At 43.2% G+C, this 26,783-nt stretch overlaps 2 protein-coding genes across 2 annotated transcripts in view; both read right to left on the bottom strand.

Moving 5' to 3' along the window:
* The window catches only part of LOC123777260 (cytochrome P450 3A12-like), a 33,356-nt gene extending 30,054 nt beyond the window's left edge, over positions 1–3,302 (bottom strand). Inside the window, exon 1 of the mRNA XM_045773797.2 lies at positions 2,924–3,302. Coding sequence (XP_045629753.2) covers positions 2,924–2,994 — 71 coding nt within the window. The 5' untranslated portion in view covers positions 2,995–3,302. The remainder of the gene's footprint in view (positions 1–2,923) is intronic.
* An 11,633-nt stretch (positions 3,303–14,935) lies between these two features.
* Positions 14,936–26,783, bottom strand: part of LOC148110466 (cytochrome P450 3A12-like) — a 36,683-nt gene continuing 24,835 nt past the window's right edge. The window contains exons 8-13 of the mRNA XM_087867553.1: positions 25,836–25,963; positions 24,697–24,763; positions 20,987–21,147; positions 19,006–19,232; positions 16,547–16,709; positions 14,936–15,150 (exon numbers count right to left, since the gene is read on the bottom strand). Of these exons, the coding sequence (XP_087723679.1) occupies positions 15,055–15,150; positions 16,547–16,709; positions 19,006–19,232; positions 20,987–21,147; positions 24,697–24,763; positions 25,836–25,963 (842 nt within the window). The 3' untranslated portion in view covers positions 14,936–15,054. The remainder of the gene's footprint in view (positions 15,151–16,546; positions 16,710–19,005; positions 19,233–20,986; positions 21,148–24,696; positions 24,764–25,835; positions 25,964–26,783) is intronic.

The raw sequence follows: 26,783 nt of genomic DNA, 5'->3' as shown, positions 1-26,783 counted from the left end.
GGATCGACTCCTTAATTTCAGTTTCTGCAGTGACATCGTTAGTGTATAGAATTGCAGCTGATTTCTGTGCATTGATTTTATATACTGCCACACTGCTGAATTCCTGTAGGAGTTTTAGCAGTTTTGGGGTGGAGTCTTTTGGGTTGTCCACATATAGTATCATGCCATATGCAAAGAGAGAGTTTGACTTCTTTGCCAAATTGAATGCCTTTTATTTCTTTTCATTGTCTGATTGCTGAGGCTAATACTTCTAGTACTATGTTGAACAACAGAGGCAAGGGTGGGCATCCCTGTTGTGTTCCTGACCTTAGCGGAAAAGCTCTCAGTTTTTCCCTATTGAGAATGATATCCACTGTGGGCTTTTCGTATATGATTTTTATGATATTGAGGTATGTTCCCTCTATTCCTGTGCTGTGAAGAGTTTTAATCAAGAAAGATGCTGTATTTTGTCAAAAGCTTTTCCTGCACCCATTGAGAGGATTATATGGCCCTGTCCTTTCTTTTGTTTATGTAGTATATCACATTCATTGATTTGAAAATGTTGAACCACCTTTGCAGCCCAGGAATAAATCCCACCTTGGTCATGGTGAATAACCCTTTTAATGTACTGTTGGATCCTGTTGGCTAGTATCTTGGTAAGAATTTTGGCATCCCTGTTCATCAGGGAAATTGGTCTGCAATTCTCCTTTTTGGTGGGGTCTTTCTCTTGTTTTGGGATCAGTGTAATGCTGGCCACATATAATGAGTTTGGAAGTTTTCAGCCATCAGAAAGGACGAATACTTACCATTTACATCAATGTGGGTGGAACTGGAGGGTATTTTCCTGAGCAAAATAAGTTAATCAGAGAAAGACAATTACGGTATGGTTTCCCTCGTGTGGAATATAAGAAACAGAGCAGATGATCACAGGAAAAGGGAGGGAAAACTCAATGGGAAATCCTCAGAGAGGGAGAAAAACCACGAGACACTCTTAACTATAGGAAGCGACTTGAGGGTTGCTGGAGAGGAGGTGGGTGAGTGGATGGGGTAATTGGGTAATGGGCATTAAGGAGGGGACATGATGTGATGAACACTGGGTGTTACACACAACTGAAGAATTATTGAACAGCACATCTGAAACTAATGATGTATTATATATTGGCTAATTGAATTCAAATAAATAAATAGATAGATAGATAAATAAGTAAATAAAATCCAGATTGGCTTTCAGGGTTCTGCCTTTGTGGCTGCCAGCAGATTTCATATTGAGGGGAAAGAAATCTCTATACTGATATTAACCCTTCCAGAGACTGGAAGGAAAAGGTGAAATTAATAACATTTCAAGATTTCTGCCAAGTCTTTTCCAAAGAAGACATACAAATGGCTAACAGACACATGAAAAAATGCTCAACATCATTAGCTGCCAGGGAAATACAAATCAAAACCACAATGAGATACCACCTTACACAGTTAGTATGGCAAAAATTAACAAAACAGGAAACAACAAATGTTGGCAGGGATGTGGAAAAAGGGGAACCCTCTTACATTGTTGTGGGAATGTAAGCTGGTACAGCCACTCTGGAAAACAGTATGCAGTTTCCTCAACATTTTAAGAATAGAGATACTCTATGACCCAGCAAGTACACTACTGGGTATTTACCCCGAAGATACAGATGTAGTGAAAAGAAGGGGCACATACACCCCAATGTTCATAGCAGCAATGTCCGCAATAGCCAAACTGTGGAAGGAGCCGAGATACCACTCAACAGACGAATGGGTAAAGAAAATGTGGTACATATATACAATGGAATATTATTCAGCCATCAGAAAGGATGAATAGCCACCATTTGAATTGACATGGATGGAACTGGAGGGGAGTAGGCTAAGTGAAGTAAGTCAAACAGAGAAAGACAACTATCATATGGTTTCACTCATATGTGGAACATAAACAATAGCACGGAGGACCATAGGGGAAGGAAGGGAAATCTGAAGGGGGAGAAATCAGAGAGGGAGATGAACCATGAGAGACTCTGGACCCCGCAAAACAAACTGAGGGTCTCAGAGGGAAGGGGGTAACCAAGTGATGGGTATTGAGGAGGGCCTGAGTTGTGATGAGCACTGGATGTTATATGCAACTAATGAATCATGGGACACTACATCAAAAACTAATGATGTACTATACAGTGGCTAACTGAATTAATTAAATAAATAAATAAATAAATAAATAAATAAATAAAATTTCTGCCAGGTCTCCTCAGCTCTCAAGATGCTCATTCAGAGGTAAGGAGTTCTGCATATTACAGGGTGGGGGGATGACCAGGACAGGGGTGCAGAAAAGAGGGAAGAGCCCAGTCAGAACAGGAAGATGAGGCATCTCCAGCCCCTCTGGAAGTCTGGGTGCACCAGGTGTCTTGTGTACATGTTGCCTGGTAGGGGAGGGAGGGGAGCAGGACCACCTGAGTGACACAGTCCCAGTCCTTCTACACGTCTCCTGCAGTGGACATGGACCAGAAGGTGAAGATAATGAGACAGAGACCCAAGCCATTCTGTCTGTCTCCAGAATCCCCACAGCTTGAGAAGGGGGTGAGGACCCCAGAGCACTGGGGCCTGTTGATTTCACTCTGTCTCTGCTGAATTCTGCTTGATTAGTCTAGGTCCCAACTGGTAGTCCATCAGAACATTATCCCCAGAAACAAATAATGTCACTTAAACCCTCCTAGCTATAGAAATTGTAATTGGGGTCTGGGGGGCACTCCTTCAGCAGATCTGGAGAAGTCAATAATAACATTTTACGTGTTCCTAGCGTGTTTGAAGCACCCAACACTTAAGCAACATCCCCTTTGTTAACTCTTGATCCTCAAAACAGACAAGGAAAAGGGGGTGGGTGCTGATTAGCAACCCAAGTCCAGGGTTCCAGAGGCAATGAGCCTGGACAGTTACTCACAGATAGAGGAGCACCAGGCTGGTAGCCAGGAGAAGCCAGGTTTCCGTGGAAAAGCTTGGAATCAGGTCCATGGCCACTTTCTCCCTGTGAATCTCCTCCGCTGCTGTTCAGCACTGTGTGCTGGTCCTTGCTGGCCTGTGTGTGCGGAGCTTCCCTTCCCACCAGTGGTGATTCAGTAAGACTGGGATGAATATACAGAAAAGGGGGTGGGGGGGCACCTGGGTGGCTCAGTCATTAAGTGTCTGCCTTTGGCTCAGGGCGTGATCCCAAGGTCCTGGGATCGGCCCTGCATTGGGCTCCCTGCTCTGTGGGGAGCCTGCTTCTTCCTCTCCCACTCCCCCTGCTTGTGTTCCCTCTCTCCCTGGCTATCTCTCTCTCTGTCAAATAAATAAATAAATAATCTTAAAAAAAAAAAAAAAAAGAAAAGAAAAGGGGGTGGGGCTGGACTGCAGTCACTAGCAGGTGCCCCTCAGCCAGGAATGCTGGCAAAGCACTGTGGATACTCCCAGATTGACCTTTGAGTTCATATTCTGTCCAAAATCAATAAACAACTTGGTCGGTGTTATCGGTAATCTCAAAGGTTACAGAACCTCAGGTAAACTACTTTTCTCAAGTCTCTAAGTTGCCCTTGTCACCATGGCTGCCTCTATCTTTAAATACATGAAGTCCTTCAAACAAGCTCATTCTGCACAGCTTTACCCATGAAGCTTCCTCTGCCTGGAAATGCCCCTGTGCCCCTTAGAAGGAACCTACTCATCCTTCAAACCCAGCTCCAACACAATCCCCTGTGTTAGGGTCTTCCCTCACCAGCCTCCTTGAACACCTATAACCAACCACTTCCTCCTCTGGGAAATTTCTGTCCCCCCAGCACTAGTTCTATTATTGTCCTCTCCACCCTCTAGCCCCATTGTTGGTCTCCACACCTATTAGCCTGAGACAGACAGCTTCTCAAGGGTGCAGTCTGAGTACTTGTCAACATTCTGTTCCTAGTCCTCTGCAGACCGCTATATGCTCAGGGAGCAACCAGAAAGGTTAGTGGAGTTGAGTTGGTAGAGGTGAAATTGCTGGGCTTCCTGTGTGTCCTTTCTGGGTGCATTGCTGGTGACCAGGCCACATACTTGATGGGAGAGATCTGAGAAGATAGCATCTGGAAATTACACTGGTTCCTTACCATCACGCTGACCCATGTTCTGGTCTGCACGGCCCCAGAAACTGTGGTTTCTGTGGCATACCTCAGGAATCTCTGGGACAATGGAGCCCTGCAAATAGATATTAAGAAAGAAGTGGCTCCGACTTGAATATCAACAATGGACAGACATGGGAAGCTGGAAGATGATCCTCAGGTAAAGTAGGAGAGAAAGTTCTGGGAATTCTGAAATATTTCTGCCCCCTTTTGGTGTCTTCACTGGGTACTGTTCAATGGGGTCATGTGATTCTCCCTGTTTACACAAGTAGAGACTGAGACTCAGTGACTGCAATGGGCTTTCCAACAGCCATTGATCACAAGAACAAATTGTAAATAAGCAAACAGGAAGAGAGACCGAAAAGTCTTCTGAATTCTGCAATGCTGGTATTCAACGTTTGCCCTTCCCTGATAAGGGTCATGACGGAAAATGGAGACTCGAGACTACAAGCGCCAACTGGTTAAATTTCTGTTCCCACCTCCATGGTGACTTGAACAGCAGCTTCCTTATGTGTCTTCCTGAACAAAGTACTCTGCCTCCTCTCAGCGGGGAAGACAGATGCTAGTCAAGATGATAGTAAGAGTATTGTTGGGAGGGATCTGCCTCCCTATGATCCCTAGTACACAGAATACATGCAAACAAGGAAAGAATGACGTCATATGGTAATCTGGACAACTTAATTCTCTCACCTAAAAAGAAAGCCTTTCTCATTTTACTCGGAAACTAAGCCTCTGTGGAAACGAATGCACTTTCATCCTCCTCCAAAACCCATGCTCGGCAATGATGATTTCATAACTAAGCTTAATACGAGTATCCGTCTGTCTTTGTCACCTCAGGGTCTGCTCCAACCTTTTGGAATCTATCCCAACAGCAAGAGGCTAGTCATTGCTGGGCACTAAAAATGCAGCACTGAACCAATGCTGATGACCTGTCAGCAAGGGGACACAGTAGAAGTGTGAGCTTTGTGCCCCATCCTTCCTCAGTGGGGAACACCAGACCTGACGAGACTCACATCCTCAGAGTTGTACAGAATGTGTGAGGAAAGACACTGTGTGTCAGAAGAACACCCCCAAACACACCGTGGCTCTCATCTACTCCTTCTGTACTTTCCATACTCTGCTCTAAATGTGTGGGGTAAAAATATAACTAAGACCCAGACATCATGCAGGTTGAAGAGAGAGGAAACTAACAGATAATTATAGTACAGCCAAGGAAAAGTAACTATGCGTCCTCCTCAAGAGTGAAGGATTTATCTGCTTTCTCAGGCTCCCTTGCTATTGGTCAAAACTGAATCTCAAATACCATTCAGGGAAGCCTTTGGCTCAGATATCAGTGTAGGTGGACAGGCTGGCAGAAACTCAGTGATGCAAGGAGCCCTGGCTGTCTAATAGTCCCATCCCTTTGTATCGTGAGACCAGATGGTGCCTCTTCTCAGAAGCGGGGCCTGATTTCGACTGGCCAGGAGAACTGCTCACAGTAGGGGAGCCAGTGTTGCTCTGGAATGATTTGTGTATCACATTCAAATTTCACAGGTCACTATCCCGAGTGTGCAAAACTGAAAGCAAGATTCTGTGTCTGTTCCTAAGCTATCAAGCTCCCATTCTTCTCGGTAAGGTCAAGCTTGATCTTGCCAATTTCGGATACCCAGATGGTATCTAAGCATTGGTGGCTGGGCCCTGTGGTTGGTGTGGCAGTGGTGAGGTAAGTGACAGGTCCGTGGACATTCCTGCCATTGGAGGAGGTGGGCCCCTCTCCCACTGTCATTCGATACTGGACTGTACCTGCTGCATTCAGTCCATGGGCCAAGCACGACATATGAAAAAGTCAAAATCCTTGCCCTATGAACCCGACGCTCTAAAGGAGGGAGAGACACTAAACAAATCACCACACAACTATCGAGCGATAAATCAAGAGCTCCTATAAAGTAATGGTATTTGGTATATCTGTTGACTTTGCCCAGCCAGATACCTGACCCTCACAAGCCCTTTACGAATGGTCACTGAATATGAACTCATAAACAGGTCAACTGGTGACTAAGAGAGGACAAGAGTTATAGAGTAACCCCAAATGATGCAATGTAGTTTCTTTTACCAGGAGAAGGAGACATGAGTTCAAGTTTTAAATGAAACAGAATTAAAAAGGTGAGAGTTTGCTGGATGTGGACTATTGATCTTTTCCCTTCTTATCAATTATATGTAAATAGCTCTTTTTACCACCGGCTGTGCGAGGAGCCACTGAGAACACAATGTTTAGAGACTTCATTTCCTGGATTCTAATTGGAGCCTGCAGTGTCTGTCCAGCTGTGTAAATACAGGGCAGAGAGCAGGACCACCACACCTCACTTTTCCCCACCTCTGTAGGATCGAAAGAAACTCCAGGATAAGAACGCACTTGTCCTCCTTTCCTAGCAGGCAGAATTGGTCTCTAAACAGTTCCCTAAGTGGAGTGCCTTGTAGGTCAAGAAAAGTTAAACTCCAAAAGAACCAAACAGCAGGAATAAGGAGAACTCATTCTCTCTTTGCCAACACACTGTTTTAGAAAATTCAGTTGGGACGTCCAGGCAGGACTGAGACCAAAGAAGAGAGTGGGGCATTCCACTTAAGGGCAAAGCTGCCAAGTTCTTGGTAATCATATAAATAACACACTTTATTAGAGCACAGTATTTTTTAAAAATCAATATTAATGCAAAGAAATCAATGAGGTAAATGGTACCATTTCATCCTTTTGATGGCTGAGTAATATTCCGTTGTGTATCTATATCACAATTTCCTTATCCATTCATCTGTTGATGGACATCCGAGCTTGGACGGAACTGGAGGGTGCTATGCTAAGCCAAATAAATCAATCGAAGAAAGGCAATTAACATATGGTTTCACTCATATGTGGAACTGAAGAAACAAAACAGAGGATCATAGGACCATATGCACCCCAATGTTCATAGCAGCTTTGTCCACAATAGCTAAATCATGGAAGGAGCCGAGATGCCCTTCAACAGATGACTGGATTAAGAAGTTGTGGTCCATATATACAATGGAATATTACTCAGCTATCAAAAAGAACGATTTCTCAACATTTGCTGCGATATGGACAGCACTGAAAGAGATAATGCTAAGTGAAATAAGTCAAGCAGAGAAAGACAATTATATGGTTTCTCTCATCTGTGGAACATAAAAACTAGGAAGATCGGTAGGAGAAGAAAGGGATAAAGAAGGGGGGGTAATCAGAAGGGGGAATGAAGCATGAGAGACTAGGACTCTGAAAAACAAACTGAGGGTTCAGAGGGGAGGGGGGTGGGGGAATAGGATAGGCTGGTGACGGTAGTAAGGAGGGCACGTATTGCATGGTGCACTGGGTGTTATACGCAACTAATGAATCATCGAACTTTACATCAAAAACCAGGGATGTACTGTATGGTCACTAACATAATATAATAAAAAAATATTTTAAAAAACAGGATCATAGGAGAAGGGAGGGAAAAATATAATAAGATGAAATCAGAGAAAAAGACAAAAAATAAAAGACTCTTAACAATAGGAAACAAACAGGGCTGCTGGAGGAGATACGGGTAGGGGATGGGGAAACTTGGTGATGAGCATTAAGGAGGGCACGTGATGTAATGAGCAATGGGTGTAATATGCAACTGACGAATAACTGAAGTCTACATCTGAAATTTAAAAAGTAAAAATAAATAAATAAAAATAAGTCAATCAGAAAAAAAATAAATGGGGATAAAATATCAAAATTTTAAATAAAGACACGTTCACTATGTTAATTTTATGTAAGTAATTCACTCCAAAAAATGGAAGGGGAAATATTACGAAAGCTAGAGAATAATTCAAGAAGTTCCATTATCTGACCATAGGGGTCTCTGAACAAAGAAAAGACAAAATGAAAGAAATAATTTGAGAAAATTTCCCAGAACTGAAGAGCAAGTCTCCAGAATAAAAGGCCAGTAGGCCACACCATCCAATATACAGCCCCTGGACACATGTGGCAAGTTACATTTAGTTACACATTTTAAAAAATAGATAAAATCAGAAATGCGGTCCCCCAGCCACACCAGTCACATTTCAAGTGTGCAATAGACTCACGTGCCTGGAGGCAACCATGTTGGACAACTCAGAAACAGAACATTTGCATCATTGCTGAAGGCCTCTTGGACACCTCTGCCCAGCATAATGGATGACAGCAGATCCAGGAAGGCATTCTGTAATCCACTTTCAGAACACCAGGGACAAAAAGAAATCCCAAATGCTTGTAACTCCTTGCAAGGGGAAGGGGAGCAAGACACGGGTCATGTACAAGGAATCAGAAACCAGAAGGGCACTAATCTTCTCCACAGTGATTCTAGAGACAAGTCTGGTTCTTCAAGTTCACAGAGAAAATTCTAGCCCGCCTAGAAGTCTATGCTCAAATCAGACATCAAGTAAGAGGGTAGAGCAGAGATATATTCAGACACACACATTCTTAAGAAAAATGTACTCCTCTGTATCGCTCTCCTGAAAGCTACAAGGAGATGGCCTCTGCCAAAAGGAAGGAGAAAATCAAGAAAGAGATGGGTGGAGTAAGGTGCCACTAGCTTTGTTATACCCACCGTCGTACTGTTCAACTTTCTAAAGCATGTACATCTATATATTCATTGTTAAAGATAAATTTTTAGAAGCCTCAAACCGGGTATCAACTCCTCCCAACCCCATCTGGAGACAAGTGCTCCTTCTCTCTGCTCTCAAGGCACCAGGGCTTTGTCAAAGATTAGTTGCCCGAAGTGCCGAGGGTCCATGTCTGGGTTCTCTATTCTGTTCCATTGGTCTATGTGTCTGTTTTTGTGCCAGTACCATGCTGTCTTTGTGTTCACAGCATTGTAGTATAGCTTGAAATCAGGCAACGTGATGCCCCAGCTTTGTTTTCCATTTTCAACAGTTCCTTGGCGATTCGGGGCCTTTTCTGGGCCCGAAATTTAAGGGCTGTTTGTTCCAGTTCTCTGAAAAATGTCATTGGTATTTTCATCGGGATAGCATTGAAAGTGGAGATTGCTCTGGGTAGCATAGACATTTTAACTATGTTAATTCTTCCGATCCATGAGCATGGAATATTTTTCCATCTTTTGGTGTCTTCTTCAATGTCTTTCAAGAGTGATCTGTAATTTCTAGAATATAGACCCTTTACCTCTCTGGTTAAGTTAATTCCGAGATAACGTATGATTTTTGGTGCTATTGTAAATGGAATCGATTCTCTAATTTCTCTTTCTTCAGTCTCATTGTTCCTGTATAGAAATGCAACTGATTTCTGAGCATTGATTTTGTATCCCACCACATTACTGAATTGCTCTAGAAGTTCTAGTAATTTGGGGGTGGATTCTTTTGGGTTTTCCATATAGAGTATCATGTCATCTGAAAAGAGAGACAGTTTGACTTCTTCTTTGCTGATTTGAATACCTTTTAACCCTTTTCGTTGTCTGATCGCTGTTGCAAGGACTTCTAGTACTATGTTGAATAATAATGGTGAGAGTGTTCTAACGCCAGTAGAATGGCAAAAATTGACAAGACCAGAAACAACAAATGTTGGAGAGGATGTGGAGAAAGGGGATCCCTCTTACACTGTTGGTGGGAATGCAAGTTGGTACAGCCACTCTGGAAAACAGTGTGGAGGTCCCTTAAAAAGTTAAAAATTGAGCTACCCTATGATCCAGCCATTGCACTACTGGGTATCTACCCCGAAGATACAGACGTAGTGAAGAGAAGGGCCATATGCACCCCAATGTTCATAGCAGCATTGTCCACAATAGCTAAATTGTGGAAGGAGCCGAGATGCCCTTCATCAGATGACTGGCTTAAGAAGATGTGGTCCATATATACAATGGTATATTACTCAGCCATCAGAAAGAACGATTACCCAACATTTGCAGCAACATGGATGGGACTGGAGGAGATTATGCTAAGTGAAATAAGTCAAGCAGAGAAAGACAATTATCATATGGTTTCACTCATGTATGGAACGTAAGAAATAGCAGGAAGATTGCTGGAGAAGGAAGGGAAGAATGAATGGGGGGTAAACAGAAGGGAGAATGAACCATGAGAGACTATGGACTCTGGGAAACAAACTGAGGGCTTCAGAGGGGAGGGGGGTGGGGGACTGGGATAGGCCGTTGATGGGTATTGAGGAGGGTACATATTGTATGGAGCACTGGGTGTTATACGCAAATAATGAATCATGGAACACTACATCAAAAAATTAGGATGTACTGTATGGTGACTAACAGAACATAATAAAAACCTATTATTAAAAAAAAAAGCACCAAGCCATATGGAATCTGTCTATCCATCGGTCTGACTTTTCCCTACCTACAGGGTATATTCGGACCTGTTCCAGAATGGTAACTAGGAAATGTTTGTGCATCTAAACAAAAACCAGAGCAACAACCTTCCTGCTGACCTCTAGAAATGTTTGAGGTTCAGAAGAACTTCAAATAGCAGGTGGTGGGAAGCACCCAAGTCAGAAAAGAATGCAGGTACTGGTGGAGTCCACGTACTGTTTCCAAGATGTGTTTCACAAACAGCTACAATATTTACTGAAGGCCTACTGGGTGCTCAGCACTGTGTAGGCCCTGAAACGACAGCTGTGGGGTCAACATTAGCCACAAAGCCATCTCTGTCCTTTGCAGGCCAGTGGGCTCCAGCCCAGCACTGGGACTAATGAATTGTCTGGAAGCCGCTCAGCATAGTGAGTGGGGCCACGGGACAGAGGGTTCCACCTTTTCTACTCTCTCACCAAAAGGGAGTCATTAAGCTCTCTGTGCCTCAATTTCCTCAGAGGGTTTTTAGGAGGATTAAATGAGACCCTGTAAAATTAAAGCCTTTGACTTGAGCAGTCAGATCTTTCCAGCTCTCTGATTCTTCCATTTCATCGTTGTTAATCAACCAATGGTGTTATGGTTCCAACTACAGAAATGAGAGACATACTGCTTGTGAACACACACAGATGTCCAAAGAAAATGCAGCTTTTTCATTTTTCATCTTTGACATCATCACCCCCAGGAGGCCCTTCCTGGGTGACACTGGGGAGGGAGGATTTCTTGTTACCATAAAACAACTCCTTGGTCTCACTTAGGTAATGAGCCTCTCTGAGTTCAGTCTTTCTGATCCTCCCCTGCCACTGCCCTTTCCCTGCTCCTCCCTGAATGAGCTCAGGATGTTTGAGGGTATGACTTCTGGGCTGGGAAAGAGGGCTTCAGACTCTCTTTATGCCCTGCACCTTACAAGTGACACCAGCTCTCTGCCCTGGTTCTACAGAAAGTTCTTGATGGTCTGTGGCTGTGTCCATCGCTCTATAAGGACCCGGAGTTGCCCCTGCTGACCTGGGCCCTTCTCACTGGTACCCGAGACCCAGCCTCACCGTCCCCCCAACTTTGCTCGGAGTGTACATTCACTCCTGTGTGTTCTCTAGCCCTCTGACAGGGATGTACAGGCCCACAATTATCATCCCTGCATCACAGATGGGGAAACTGAGGCCCTTAGGGTTAAATAACTAGATCCCCCGGCTCCTTTCGGCACAGCTGGCTTTGGATCCAGGCACCGTCTGCATCTCCAGCAGCACGGCCTAGTGGGGGCAGTAATCCTCAGCCTCCCAACAGAACAACTGCTGGGACCCTACCGCTTTACATATGTGTACACATACCCCCACACACACACTCCCTTGTACCCAAAGCCCTGTACACACAAGCACCATTGCTCCCATAGACACACATCTTGTACACACAAACACGCACAACTTCTGGACACACACAGTCCCCTGTAAACACAAAACACATTTAAACACACACACACACCTGTACACAAACAGTCACACACACACACACACACACACACAGACATACACTACACTGGACACAGACACACTGGACACAGACACAGGCCACCACCACCATCACCTCGCTCCCTGCCCAGCAAGCCCAGCTGACAGTCAACCCCTGGACCGTCTGCTGAGTTCTCTGCTGTGGCATCCGAGATATCCCAGCTCCTCTGGCTCTGCATTACTAAATATTCGGAAACAAATTACCCTAACACAGTGGCATAAAACAATGATTTTATTATCTCAGAATCTGTGGGTAGGAATTTGGAAGTGACTGGGCTCAGTGGCCCTGACATTCCTCTCATGAGGCTGTGGCCACACTTGTGGTTGCGGCTGCCATAGTTCGTAAACCCGTATAATTCCCACAAAGATATTATTCATCAAAGTCAGGAAGTGGACGCTGACACATTACTACAAGTAACAGTCAGAACCTTCAATTCCCCCAACTGTCCCCACAATGTCCTTTATAGCAGAAGGACCCCGCTCACACACTGAGATTACATGTCACCCCTCTTTAGTCTCTTTGGTTCAGTCTGGAACACTTCCTTAGTTTGGTTTTTGATAAAAAACAAAATTCCAGCAAGGCAGCTTGAAGATCTAATTGGCTTTATTAAGGAATTCATGAATCGGAGCCATCCCACAGGCCAAGTTGACAGACGCTCCCAGGAGGTGTACAAAATGCAGGGTTTTCTAGGGAGGAGGGTGGGGCAGGAAGAGCACAGAAGGAAAACAAAGCATTGCTTCAGGCCAGGACACCTTCATTCTGGGGGATGGACTTGCAGGGTTTCTATCCTGCAGATGACTCATTAGTACCCAACAGGAAATTTCAGACGGACTCTTAAAAGGTCACCTTCCTGGGATAGGCTGATCCGGGTAATTAGGCGTTGCTTGCTGTGAGGTGCGGTTGGGGGCCAGTGACTCCACTCCTGGCTTGTCTTCTCCTTTTTACCGCTTTCAGGACCGGACTATGTAGAAGATTACACACCAGTACAGATTACGAGTAGATATTCCTTCATTTTGGTTTGTCTGACAGTTTGTGGGATTTCTTTTTGGGTTTGCCTCCTTGGCAAGAATATCCCAGAGGTGACACTGGGCTCCTCACCACGACCTGTCAGGTGATGCGCCATCACTTCCTCCTGTTCCTGATGATGCTCACTGGTCTGCCAGGTCTCTGCTCTGTGAGCTGCTCTTTCCTCAGTAACTCATGGGTGTCTGAGCTGTAGTACTTTGGAACTGTGTGAGTGTCCTCATCAACTGTAACCTATCCCTGAATTTATCTCCACCTCTGTGTACTCGAGTTTCTGGATTTATTTAATGGGTTGTAATTTCTGCCTTTCATTAGTTACCATGATGCCCAAATCCCGCCTGATGGGTGGGTGAAGCCCCTCACATTAGCTCTGCGTCCCGTGGACGTGTCCCCATCACTGTGTAGCACAAGATGCCCCAGGCTCGTCATGTGCTCTCCCAGCCTGGAATCACCCATTTCTCTGAAAAGCCCTAGTTCCTTTAAGAGGAAAAAGACATTTATGAGCCAAGATCTGGGCACAAGGTGTGCTCATTGCTCTTACAGTGTTACTGTTTTAAGAGCTGTCTGTGGAGAGAGGTAGGGGGTATGTGTTTTTACACACAGACAGACAAACACACACATTTCTATCTCTCTCTACCAATCTACCATCTAGCCATAGGAAAGCATGACACTACACTGACACACTCACTTCCAGTCTCTGAATACACAGGCTTCATTTGGCTTTCTCCCTTTCCAAATCAGTGACTCCCTTCTCAAACACCGAGAAACTCCTGAAACCATGTAGCTTTAATATATTTACTTATTTGATCAATCCCCCTTCATGTAACTAACCCTCAGTCCATCCCTTGACACTCATGTATGCCCCCACCATGCTCCTTGGGTTCTCCACACTGTAGTTCAGCTCTGGAGGCTCTCCCAGACCAGCCCTCTGTGTGGGCACTTTCTCACCTAGCTTGGGCTCCCACACCCATGCCAGGCTGCTCCTCTATGTGGACACCCTCCCCACCCTACTCAGTCTCTAACTTGGAGTCACTGTGACCCCCCTGGTGTGGGGCTGCCCACCTGGCTGTGCCCTACCTATGGCTTTAGGACTGAATTATCCAGGAAGGAGAGCCAAAGGAAGAGTAGAGAAGGGAAAGAAGGGATGGGGAGGGGAGGGAAGGAAAAGGAAGAATCCTATGCAGCTCCTGATACCAGCTGAAATGGACACCTGCTTTGAGCGTTTCTGTCCAATCACCTGGCCAATCAACCGTCTCTGATTTGATGTTCACTGTGTCAGGACAGTTGGGAGCTGAGGCTGGAGCACAAAGGGAAAGCACGTTCCCTGCCTACCAGAACATCAGGGCAGAGGACATGAAAACTAATCATATAATCCTAAGTGCCTCAATCGAGAGTTATAAAAAACACGTGCTCCAAAACCCGTAGAAGTAAACTATGAATATACTTTCTGAGCCACAGGCAAAGTCACAGTGGATTAACTCTCACCTATCTTGACATATCACACTGGAAATCTGAACAAGCTCCATCCACCCAGTGACTGTGATGGTCAAAACGTTCGGTCACTGGCTCTCATTCATCGTTCTACAGAATCCCCCTTAATGTGCACGAAACCATCAGTTAATACTTTTGCAAAGTGATGCTCATTGACTTGCTCAGTGGGATATTTAGTGTAGAATATTCAAAATTAGACATATGATAGAAATGTTCCTGCCACAGTCACCACAGTAATTCTTGTCTCCATTAAAGTTTGCTGATAAAATTGTTGAGAAAGTTTTAGTCTTGATCAGTGCTCAGGGGAGTAGATGATACTAACTGGGGGTCTCCTGTGTGAACCAGACAGGCTGAGTCTACATCTCTGGCAATTATTATCACCTCCTTTACTCTCCGCAATATCTAATGCTCCACACAGACACTGGAGAAAGTTAACGAACGTACAGAATCCCTACTCGTCCGTCACGGGCAGTACATGAAGCTCATCTTTATTTCTGGGTTTTACTCACAAAGGAAATTGAGGTCTCTGGTGATCTGGGATACAGCTTCTTGAAGAACAAAGGGGAAGTCCTTAGGGAAAGTCAGGCTCCACTCACACTCCCATCTCTTGGCTCAACCTTGAGAACAATGGGTTTTTCTGGTCGAATTAACCCTTGAGTATATAATTTCAGGGGGATCTGCAACAGTTAAACAAGCACATGAGAACCAACAAATGAAACCCTTCCAACCACAGAAGCAAAGCAGGCAAGATACATGAAGGACAATAATCCATTACAAACATATAAATACTGTTTTTAGAATCATCTATCTCTGATACTTTAAAATTACTCTGTAAACTGTCAAGACTGGAGCATCGACGGGGCGCCTGGGTGGCACAGCGGTTAAGCGTCTGCCATCGGCTCAGGGCGTGATCCCGGCGTTACGCGATCGAGCCCCACGTCAGGCTCCTCCGCTATGAGCCTGCTTCTTCCTCTCCCACTCCCCCTGCTTGTGTTCCCTCTCTCGCTGACTGTCTCTGTCTCTGTCAAATAAATAAATAAAATCTTAAAAAAAAAAAAAAGACTGGAGCATGGAAGCATTCATCCATCACTCTTTCAACAGATTATCCATTGAGTACTTACTCTGTACCAGGCTGGAGACACACTCATGTTGGCTGGTGTTCTTTTTTGATTTTAATTTTAAGGGAAAAGGATGAGCATTTAAAATTTAAAACAGGTTCCTAGCAATTATGGCAAAGAATTGTGAGAAGTGCCAGACTGAATTTTCTGAACGTTGAATCCTGAGCATTTATTACACATTTTATTGTATGGACATCCACCCTGCCAAACATCCTGTCACCTCTGCCGTGGAAACATCCATTCATGATGACAGATTGGGATGGAAAGGGAGCATAGCCGGACTGGAGTCAGGCTTGCAGAAGGTGGGGCCAAGCAGCCAGGATGGCCTGGACCCTGGGCGTCCTTCACATCAGGCAGACATGCTTCACACCACTGATGCTCAACCTTGCTGGCCCTTCGGAATCATGGGGGCACTTTTAAAGCCACACTCTGGGAGAATCATGTTAGAATGTTGAGATGACCTGGGTTTCAGGATTTTTAACAAACCCACTGTTCCCATGTACAATGAGGGTTTAAGAACCTTGGTTACCAGAGAGTCTGTAAGCTGTGGTGGAGAAGAGCATCATTCAAAAGTCACGTCATGGTTTTCACTGCATGTCATGACTGTTCACAACATGTTTCCTTCCTTTCAGCAGACTTGAAAGAAATCTAAAATACCGCTCAAGGTCATAGGTCTATGCATAATGATGTCTCGTGAACTATATTGACTACATGACCCTTATGGTTGGGTGGTCATAAACCACAGACATGGCACTCAAGAGCTGAAGGACCCTTCAAGGTCACAGATGGCTCCACATAGATTCTCTGGCTGATTGAACAAATTACTAAGCATAAATGAGTCCATACACACACACACACACACACACACACACACACACACGCACACATGTATTCCATATCTCTTAGTTTAAAAAAACAATGAAACATTCCTTTTGCGGGAAGTTCTCTCTCTGACCTGTGTTTCTTTACAAGGTTTGAAGGAGAAGTTCTGCAGGACTCTGACAAGGGCGAGTTTCATGTTCATGATCGCAAACCTCATCCCAAGGCAGTTTCGCGGTCCAGTTCCAAAAGGCAGGTATATATAAGGATTTATGCTGTCCTTGTTCTTCTTACTGAACCTGGTTCCACCATACACGTTGGAAACAAGTTAGGAAAACATAAAAACCACAAGAGCTACATATTCGGGGATCTCAACCAGGGCTACATGGGAAACTTTGATGGGCCGGTTACTGAAATCCTGCTACGCTTACTCTGCTGTGACAATTATAAGCTACAGGTCATTGGATACCCCTTCGCCTATGGGAGCATTCAGTGTTGTTGAAGAGAGGAGGTGAATGGTTTTGCAAGGATTTATCTTCAACACTAGAATTATATTCATGGTGGTGAGATGTTCACACTCTGAAAGGCAAGCAAGAAACGAGCCTGACTGAAGGAAAGGTAGGATCCTGCCTCCACCGAATGATGTTTGTCATATATCCACGGACAAAGGAAGCAGGAGAAATGCCTCCCATGATTTACATTATCATTTTTTTCCCCTTTACTTCCCTACCCTCCCTGCTAGGACCACCCCAACCACTTACACAGAACAGATTTTCAGATGATTTACATAGGCACGTGGTGCTACTCCACTATAATCATACTCACAGATATGAACAATCACTATAATTACTGAGTTTTTGTCTATCTGTTCCCCAACGCTCTAAATTCCTTGAAGGTTAGACTTACACGTTATTCAAAATTAATTCCTCCATATCTATATCAGGGAAACGTGGATTTGAGGTAAGTGATAATGGCATTGTGGTGAGGTATTATTTAAAACTCATTATATTATGGAGAAGATGGTGGAATGTTTACAGATGATATGCTTTAAAGTAATACAGAAAACAGATATGGAATTATAACAGTGTGCGGATGGGGCAGCTGATACAGGTTAGTGGTTGTTGGGCAGGTGATGGGCACACAGAGATGCAATGAAAGTATTTCATAGACTTGTGTCTATAGAATATGCTTGTGCATATGTCAAAAATTCTCCACAATAGGGGCACCTGGGTGGCTCAGTTGGTTAAGTGTCTGTGTTCAGCTCAGGTCATGATCCCAGGGTCCTGGGATCAAGCCCCACATTGAGCTCCCTGCTCAGCAAGGAGTCTGCTTCTCCTCTCCCTCTGCCCCTCCACCGACTCGTGCTCTTTCTCCACCCTTGTCTCCCTGTCTCTCTCTCTGTCTCTCTCTCTCTCAAATAAATAAAAGTTTTAATAAAATTATCCATAATAGGCATGTTCAATACATGGATTCCACATTGCCTGGCACAGTCCTTGACACACACAGGTAAGCACTTCCTCTCATGACTGAATGAATCACAGACAAGTACCAGGAGTGCTCTCTGGTTTCCATTTGAGAAGCGTCAGGAGAGGCAAATGCTGAGCTTGTGGGAACCATCAGGTCTCCTGGTCCAGAAAACAGATGCCTTGGTCATTTTTGAGTTCTTTCAGCAAGTACTATGTGTAGATGCATTGCTAGCACTAGGGACACCACGCAACAGGATGAGGGCTCTGCCATCAGGGAGCTTAGAAGCAGGGGCTAAACGTCTAGATCCCTAAAAGGTTCTTCCGAATTTTGCTCACCAGTACAATAAACAGGAAAGCATGGACTTAGCAGAATTCAAGCTGCACCCAAAGCCAGCCTCTGCTCTGAATGATCAGAAGCTAGATAGCTCTCACATAGCTAGAGAGCAGAAGAGCTTGCTTTGGATGAACCCCAGGTACTGAGAGGGGTGGGAGCTGGCACAGGTCTGCAGCCACAGACAGCACAGGACCTGTGCACACCTCCATCCTCAGGAGGCCGCTCCTCCTGCCAGGGATGTGGACTCAGCTCCACAGCCTCTGCTGTCACACTACAGCTAGCAGAAACGGTGGCCCAGGGTTACAAAGATGGAATGTGAGAATGGGAGGAGTAAATTCAGAGCGCTAGAGAGGGCAAAAAACTTAATGAGAAAAAAGTCCCGTTTTCCTAAATAAGATAATGGTTAAGTATATAATGGTATACGCATATAATCACAAACGCAAATACGGTATGTTGTTTACAGCTTACTGTTACATTAAGTAAGTAGTTCAAAAAAGATATACTAACATCCTAACTTCTAGTAATCTATATATGCATAGAAAAATATCCACAAGGACACACATCACATGATTAATAATGATGTATGTGACTGGTGATGACATTAACTTTCTTTTTTCTCAACTACAGTTTGTAAAAGTTTGACAACAATGATATTTTGTAAGAAGAAAATAGTTCTAAAATAAAAAGATGTACAAATAAATAATTGTACAACCACGTGCTTGTCATCTATACTAAGGAAATATCAGAATATCCTCCAATATGAGGGTGGGTTCCCCATTCCAGGGTTCCCTGTACCTTTCAGGACGGAACTCCTCAGGCTCTGGCCAGAGATCCTGGTCTCGGTGAAGAGTAAAGACTGGCACCATCACCACTGTCCCTTTGGGAATGAACACACCACTGATTTCCACATCTTTCTTACACAGCCTCTCAAGTCTACCACCGATTGGGTATAATCTGAGAGTTTCATTCAACACCATGTCCAGATATTCCATCTGTGCAAGGGCATCGTAAGTGGGCAGTGCCTGGAAGGAAAGAAACAGATTTTGATACATTGAGATTTGGGATCAACATCCGACTCACTCTATACACTACTACTGAAGTCTTAGGAACACCTAAGAATCATGTATTTTGTTAACAGGCATTTATGGACATTTTACTGTCTACCATGTCCTTTGACTTGTTCAATGGCCCACTGACATCTGTACACTAGTAATGACGAAGGGAGACTGTCGGGACAATCCCCTAAACAGGGCCTGAAATCCAACCCACGTAGTGTTTTTTCTTACTTGTGTGAACAAAAGTGACTAAGACTGTAACCCTTAATCTTTTATTTTATTTTTTATTTAAATTCAATTTAGTTAACATATAGTGTATTATGAGTTTCAGGGGTAGAATTTAATGATTCATTAGTTGCATATAACACCCAGTGCCCATCACCCAATTACCCCATCCCCCATTCCCTCCCCTCCAGCAACCCTCAGTTTGTTTTCCATACTTTATTTTTTTAATAATATTTTTTATTATATTATGTTAGTCACCATACAGTACATCCCTAGTTTTTGATGTAAAGTTCCATGATTCATTACTTGCGTTTTCTATAATTTAGTCTCTTATGGTTGGCCTCCCTCTGTTTTTATCTTATTTTTTATTTCCTTCCCTATGACCCTTAGTCTTAAGTGAAATATGTTGAAATCACCATTTCCTTTCAAAACAGAGGTCACACATCCGCACAATGGAAGAAGAACATACAACAGGAAATATCCCCTCTGCCACACAAATTCTTCCAGGTGAAATATCCTGCTTCCTAGCTTTTCAATTATATTTACCGTATTTAGAGAGAAACACTATACTGTATAAAAACTACAAATAATTGGGGGAGACACTAGTACCTCTCAACACAAATAGGGCAAGAGAAGGGTAGGATTGGATGCTGCCAAATGTGGACACACAATTTCGGTTCTATGGAACGTTCTATAGGAGATCAGAACCCTATACTCAGCCCCACCCTCTGTTGCTGGAAAGGTCTCCTCCTTGTTGGTCTGGGGTTTCACCGTTTGCCCAATAGGCCACTCCAGCCCCAGAGGCCAGGTCTCTTCATAAGTAGGGAACTCCAGGTTGGGCAGGGATCTCTAAACAGTGTGGGCAATATGTGCCTATCACTTGGTGTTATATTTAAGAGACAACATTGTACAGGTTAAGAGTTCAGTAAGGATCCTGGCACCCGGGCTCCTTGCTTGGCTTCTTCACCACTAGTTATGAATGAGTCTAAGATCATTATGTTGTCTCTCTGTAGCTCAGTTTCCTGACTTGTTACATGGAGATAATTAGAATTGACACACATAGGGTGTGTGGCAGAGACACTCTCTGCTCACCCAATGTCCATGAATGGCATCTATGAACCCCATAGATCCCAGCCCATGTGAACTTAGGGGAAACTACTTTGCAAATGGGCTGTGAATTGATGGGATGTGTGTCAGTTCAGGGCTATTTGAAAAGCAAGTGAGCAATGCTCTAATTCCTTGTTCCCCAGCCAACAATTAGTCCCCAAGTTCCAGATAATGCAGGTGTAAGAAAGTGGAACCCCTTTTCCCACTATCCCCAAATGACTATATGAAGCAGAGACTCACCCCCATTCTCCACTAATGCCCACGGTGGACATGCAAATGCGAATTAGAAGTAAACCTTTTTATGAAAACCCACTCAGTTTGAGGGCTAATCTGTTATTGAGATATAACTGAGCTTATTCTGACTCCCTCCTCAGGTATGAACCACTCACCTTATTGGGGAAAGTGGCATCAATCTCCTCCTGCAGTTTCTGCTGGACATCAGGGTGAGTGGCCAATTCATACACAAGGAAGGAAAGAGAAGTGCTAGTGGTCTCATAGCCAGCAAAAATAAAGATAATAGATTGGGCCACGAGCTCCAGATCAGAGAGAGCTAAAAGGAGAGGAATGACATTTTAGCTAGAGCAGGGGAATACAAAACATCACAGTTTAGATGATAGAAATCTATTTGAAACTCCCAATTCCCTTGCAGGGAAATGTAAAAGCAATTCAGAATCAAATTCACAGTGGTTTGCACTCCGATGTCTACCTTACAGACCCAGAAAAGCCAGAAGTTGTCTCAATCTGGTTATTCCTATGGTCTATGTATTTTTGTTTGTTTGTTTACAAATGTAAAGCTCTGTATGGTGACTAACATAATATAATAAAAAAATACTATTGTATTAAAAAAACAAAACAAAAAAACCCCCCAAATGTAAAGCTCTGGAATGTTGTTTTAGCCCTGCTCTTATAACCAGTAATTTTGAGTCTCTGCGATAAGATATTTTATTACATTTGGCAAGACTAAACTTTAAGAAAGCAAGAACCTTAGGGACATCATTAATGTTGAAATGCAACAGTATGAAGTCTGAAGTTGTATACATGGTTTCTGTCTTCAGCAGAGCTAACCTTTTCTAGTTTTCTTTATTTTTTAATTTTTTAAATAATAATTTTTATTTTGTTATGTTAGTCACCATACAGTTTATCCTTAGTTTTTGATGTAATGTTTCAGGATTCATCATTTGCGTATAACACCCAGTGCACCATGCAATATGTGCCCTCCTTAATACCCAGCGCTGGCCTATCTATTCTATTCTTGGCCATCTGCTCCAGCTCATGCCACCCTCCCCACCAACACACATAGATAATTTCAGGAGATGGCATTTCCGTCTAATGTACACAGAGTTATCAGTATGTCCTTTGGAGAATCCTAAAAGGACTTCGGTCCTCAGTCACATGGGATAGCTTTCTTCCCCAGGAAAGTTTAAATCCTTCCAGCTAAAATGGAACTTAAATTTCTTTAGAGAGTTTGCAATGCTAAGGCTTGATGGCCAGGAAAAATGAATGATCGTTCATCTAAACATAGTTGCGGGAACTTAAGAGAACACAATTGGGCTACAGATAAACTCTTGCTGCTCAAAGTGCGGGATCAGCAGCACATGGAAGCTCATTAGAAATGCAGAATCTCAAACTTCACCCTAGAACTATCAGATCAAAATCTGACCTTCCATGAGATGTGGTGATTTGTGTGCACAGCCTAGCTTGAGAAGCACAGATTATACCTTTCCAAGGTCTCAGCTAATAGAAGACCTGGCCCACAACTTCTCAAGTGGATGACCTCTGATATGTACAGAAACTACGACACAGACAAAGCGAGAAGAGTGGTGATTGAACCAGGATAATTCATGCCATTAAAGGAGCAGAAGAAGGAATGTGTCAATAGCAGGATACTGGCCAGCAAGAAATAGAGACAAACTGAATCCGGTGAATGGAATTAGCAATGCCTATTCAATCATGGCCTCAAAGTCACCTTCCTTAGTGAACGGCCCCACTCTGAATATAAGTTGTTCTCTCCTTTGATTTTCTCCTGGCAGAAACTCTGTATGGTCATGCTCTAATCTCTTTGATCAGAACTGTATCAGGACATTTAGATACTTAAGCACTGAAATGAACACGGTGCCTGCCACAAACATGTAATTCACAACTAAAAACAATAAAAAAGTGTAAAAAAAAGGTCTATAGAGCTCTGATTTCCCAGTCATACTTTCTGTGATGCTGTTGTGGATAAATTTAACTATCAAATTCTTGCCCTCGATTACCCTGAACCCCATGATAATCAAAGTTTAGAACTGTGCTGTCCAATAAGGTAGCCTCTTGCCAGATGTGGCTATTTATATTTAAGTTGTACTTAGGTATACTAAACTCCATGTAAGATTCCGATTTTCAGTGACACTGGCCACATGTCAAGTGCTCAATAAACACATGTGTGTAGTGAATCTGTACAGAACCAAGCATACATAGAATATTTCCTTCCTCACAGAAAGTAGTAGAACTAGAGAGAGAGTTACATAGATAGAATAGAAGTAGACATAGTTATAGATACATATACATACATATATAATATATATTATGTATTCTATATAGTGGTGTGATAGAGTAAGCCCATCTTTTTTCTCTAGAATAAGCTGTTATATATTCAAGAATTTTGCGAGTTGGTTGTCAGAGAAACAACTATAAATCAAGACTCCTTTTTTCTTTCAGATGCAGAGACCTTAATTACATCACTGGTTATGGAGATAGATATATTTATGTTGATCAGTCCTGTGTAAATATATTTGATGTTCTTTGCTTGACCCACTGAGAGGAAATAGATGCAAAGAAACCCTCGTAGAAATGAGCGCTCCTAGATCCCAGATTTTGGTTCCTAAATACCATTCTCACTAAAAGGAAACAGAGCTACTTAGAGAAATGCTGATTCCACGGCTCGTCAAGGAAGCAGCAGAGAAACCGGATGTCTCACACCAGAATGCAAGGAACTGCTCAGAAAACAAGATGGAAAAAGTATACAGAATACACTATGTGCTATAATGGTGGATATACATCATCATCATCATCATACATATGTCTAAACCCAGTTCATATACAACACCAAGGGTGAACTGTAATGTAAACTATGGATTTGGGGTGATAATAATATGTAATTGTAGGGACACTGATCGTAACAAAATTACCACATCTGGGGGGATTTTGATAGTAGGAGATGCTGTATGTAGGTGGGACAGAAGTATGGGATAAATCTCTGTGTCTTTCACTCAAATTTACAGCAAACATAAAACTGCTATAAAACTAAAGTCTATAGAAAACAAAAAAAGAAGAAGAAAGAAAGAAAGGACGCAGGATCCCACTTGAAATGGCTTCAAGAAGACAAACCTGAGAGAATTGATCATCTAAATTAAAAGAGAAACAATTTAAGAGACTAAGTTAGTAATATTGAGATTATATTGACATATATAAATAAACAAATACAATAATGATGATTAATGGAAAGTTCACCCTAACGATGGACTATCACTCCAAATGTAGAAGGAATGGTGGAAGTAGAAAGTCATCATTTTGCAACCATCATACTAATTATGGTTTTAGTCAAATATTATCCATGGATGATCAAAGTAGTAGGTGACACGTTAAAGAGAAATATGTAAGATGTACACATCACAAAGGCATTCAGTACCAGTTACTTCTCAATTACAAAGGGAAAAAACCTTGCAGTAGATTAAGCCAGTGAACACAAGTTTAACCAAGTGTTCCAAGTGAAGGTCACCTACACTGGGGCCTGGGGCCTCCTGATGTGATGAAGCTTTGACGTGAATTTCCAGACTGAGGTTCTGATTCAGTGGGTCTCGATTAGGATGGGGGATTGACATTGCAAACAAGCTCCCATATGGCAGACCACTGACTGCTTTGTCTATCATTGCCCTTTAAGCTTTGAACAAACTGTGGCTTTGTTCTTCTGGAAAATGCTTTGGCTACCATTTGTATCTGAACGTGTGTCTTTCTTCGATTTTCTGATATTCCAGCTGCTAAAAATCTCCCTCCATATCTCAGAACCACCCCCTATCTCTGAGCCACCCCATTAAGGCCATCTGAAGCTCTCCTTGCTTACCTTTATGGGTGTCCATTTCTTTGGAATTCTGGGAGTTAATCATCAGCTGAAGAAAATCCACTCGGTGCTGGAAACAGAAAGAGACATTTCAATGACAAAAAGTCACTTGTGAAGTCAGAAGTAAATCAGGGGTGCAGCATCTAACTTCTCTCCTGAGAATATGGCCCCTTCACATCCAGAAGTTTAACTAGTGTTGCCAGAGGCAAAAGTGAACAAAAATGTCCAGCTACAAATCTTGAAGAACACGATATTTCTCATGCAGGAATCCAGCCAGTACGTCCCACTGCTTTTTGGTTCTTGCTCTCTCTGATCCTCAGCTTCTCTGGTCTTTGAACACAACTTCCTGGCCCAAGAGGTGCCTGGTCCCTCTCCTGTCATACCTACTGCTCAGGAGAAAGTCCCTGACTTCAGTCCTTTTGTTTTTCCAGCCTTAATTCTTAATGAATGGCCACATAGACCAATCTCCTGACCTCTGCACAGTCCACGGGCAGCTTCTGTGTCAGCATCTTCGAATGCCCCTCCCTCCCAGAACTCTGCACAATCTTCAGAGACATCCTGGGCTACCCAGCCCTGTCTCCCTGTCCTACACACATCCTAGTGCTGCCCACCAGGCCTCAGGAAGGCAAAGCCTGCTCAGCCAGCTTGCAGCCTCAGTACCCAAAGAAGACACCTGCACACTCTAGACTATGACAGGCTCAAATTTAACATGACCAGGTGCCTGAGGGGAAATTCCACGAGCGAATGTATAAGAAAAGAGGCTTAGAATTGAAGGGATCCTTTGCCGGTGTAATATCTGCCAAAATCATACTACCAGGAAAATGATTTTACACAGTAATTTTTATGTTTTGACAACTTACTGAAGGGAAGTCGCAGTTTTTCTCTCACCAAAGTTTATGCACTGACATACTCATTGGCATGCTTATTCTTAAATTTTAAACATTGTCTCTCTGACTCATCTTCTTATCTCCTTCCCTGACCTCCACCTTCTTCATTCTCTCTGAAATGTTAGAAATCTCCTGTTCTAAACCCTAGAGTTCCCTACCTGCCATTAAATCATACTTAGAAGTGTGCACGTCAAATGTATCCAGCTCAGTGAAAGATCAGAAGGGAACGTGCACATGTAACCACCACAGATTTACCTTTTGTTTATCTTTGAGGCGACTTTCCTTCATCCTTTTTACAGATTTTGTGAAAAAATCAGTAACTTTTTTTGGAAATAGCCAGATATTTAATATTTCAAAAATTGGGGTAAGGAATGGAAACAGTACTGCAAGGAAAAACAAAACAATGGAAATAACAGTGAAAATGCAAAATTTTCTGGGAGCAATTACAATTTGGTCTACCAACCTGAGGACTAAAAGACACCAGGATTCATTCATATCAGGAGTTATTCCCTCTATGACCTTTACTCGAACTTGCAAGCCAATGGCTGAGCCAGAGCAAGTCACACATACGGGCCACCACTAGAGCAGTCAGATCAGTGTCTCCTGGCACATCTTTGAAGTGACCAAAGGAACAGGATTACATTCCTGGATCTCTTAGCCTTTTATTTTTGGACCAGAGTTTCTTTGGAAACACCAGACCATAATATGCTACTTTAATTAATCATGCTGTTTAAGAAATTGTGTCAGGATGGAAATAATACGTAGTATGCTTTCAATTACAATGGAATAAAATTAGAAAACAAGAACACAAACAACATGGAAAACCCACGAATCTGTGGAAATTACACAATACGCTCCTATACAGCCTGTCAGTAGAAAAGAAATCAAAAGGGCACTTTAGGGGTTCCTGGGTGGCTCACTCATCAAGCGTCAGCCTTCGGCTCAAGGTGTGATCTCAGGGTCCTGGGATCAAGCCCCGCATCGGGCTCCCTGCTTCCCTGGGAGCTGCTTCTTCCTCTCCCACTCCCCCTGCTTGTGTTCCCTCTCTCACTGGCTCTCTCTCTCTCTGTCAAATAAATAAATAAAATCTTAAAAAAAAAATCAAAAGGGCACTTTAGAGTTACTTGGAGAATACAAAAATGAAGAAACCACATACCAAAACTCATGGGATGTAGCAACAGCAATGACCAGAAAAAAAGGTTT

This window comes from Ursus americanus, chromosome 2 (assembly GCF_024610735.1).
Source record: "Ursus americanus isolate L20-20 chromosome 2, mUrsAme1.1.p, whole genome shotgun sequence".
NCBI lineage: Eukaryota > Metazoa > Chordata > Mammalia > Carnivora > Ursidae > Ursus > Ursus americanus.
The sequence above is the reverse complement of the archived record's forward strand: the minus strand, read 5'-3'. Positions and strand labels throughout refer to the sequence as shown.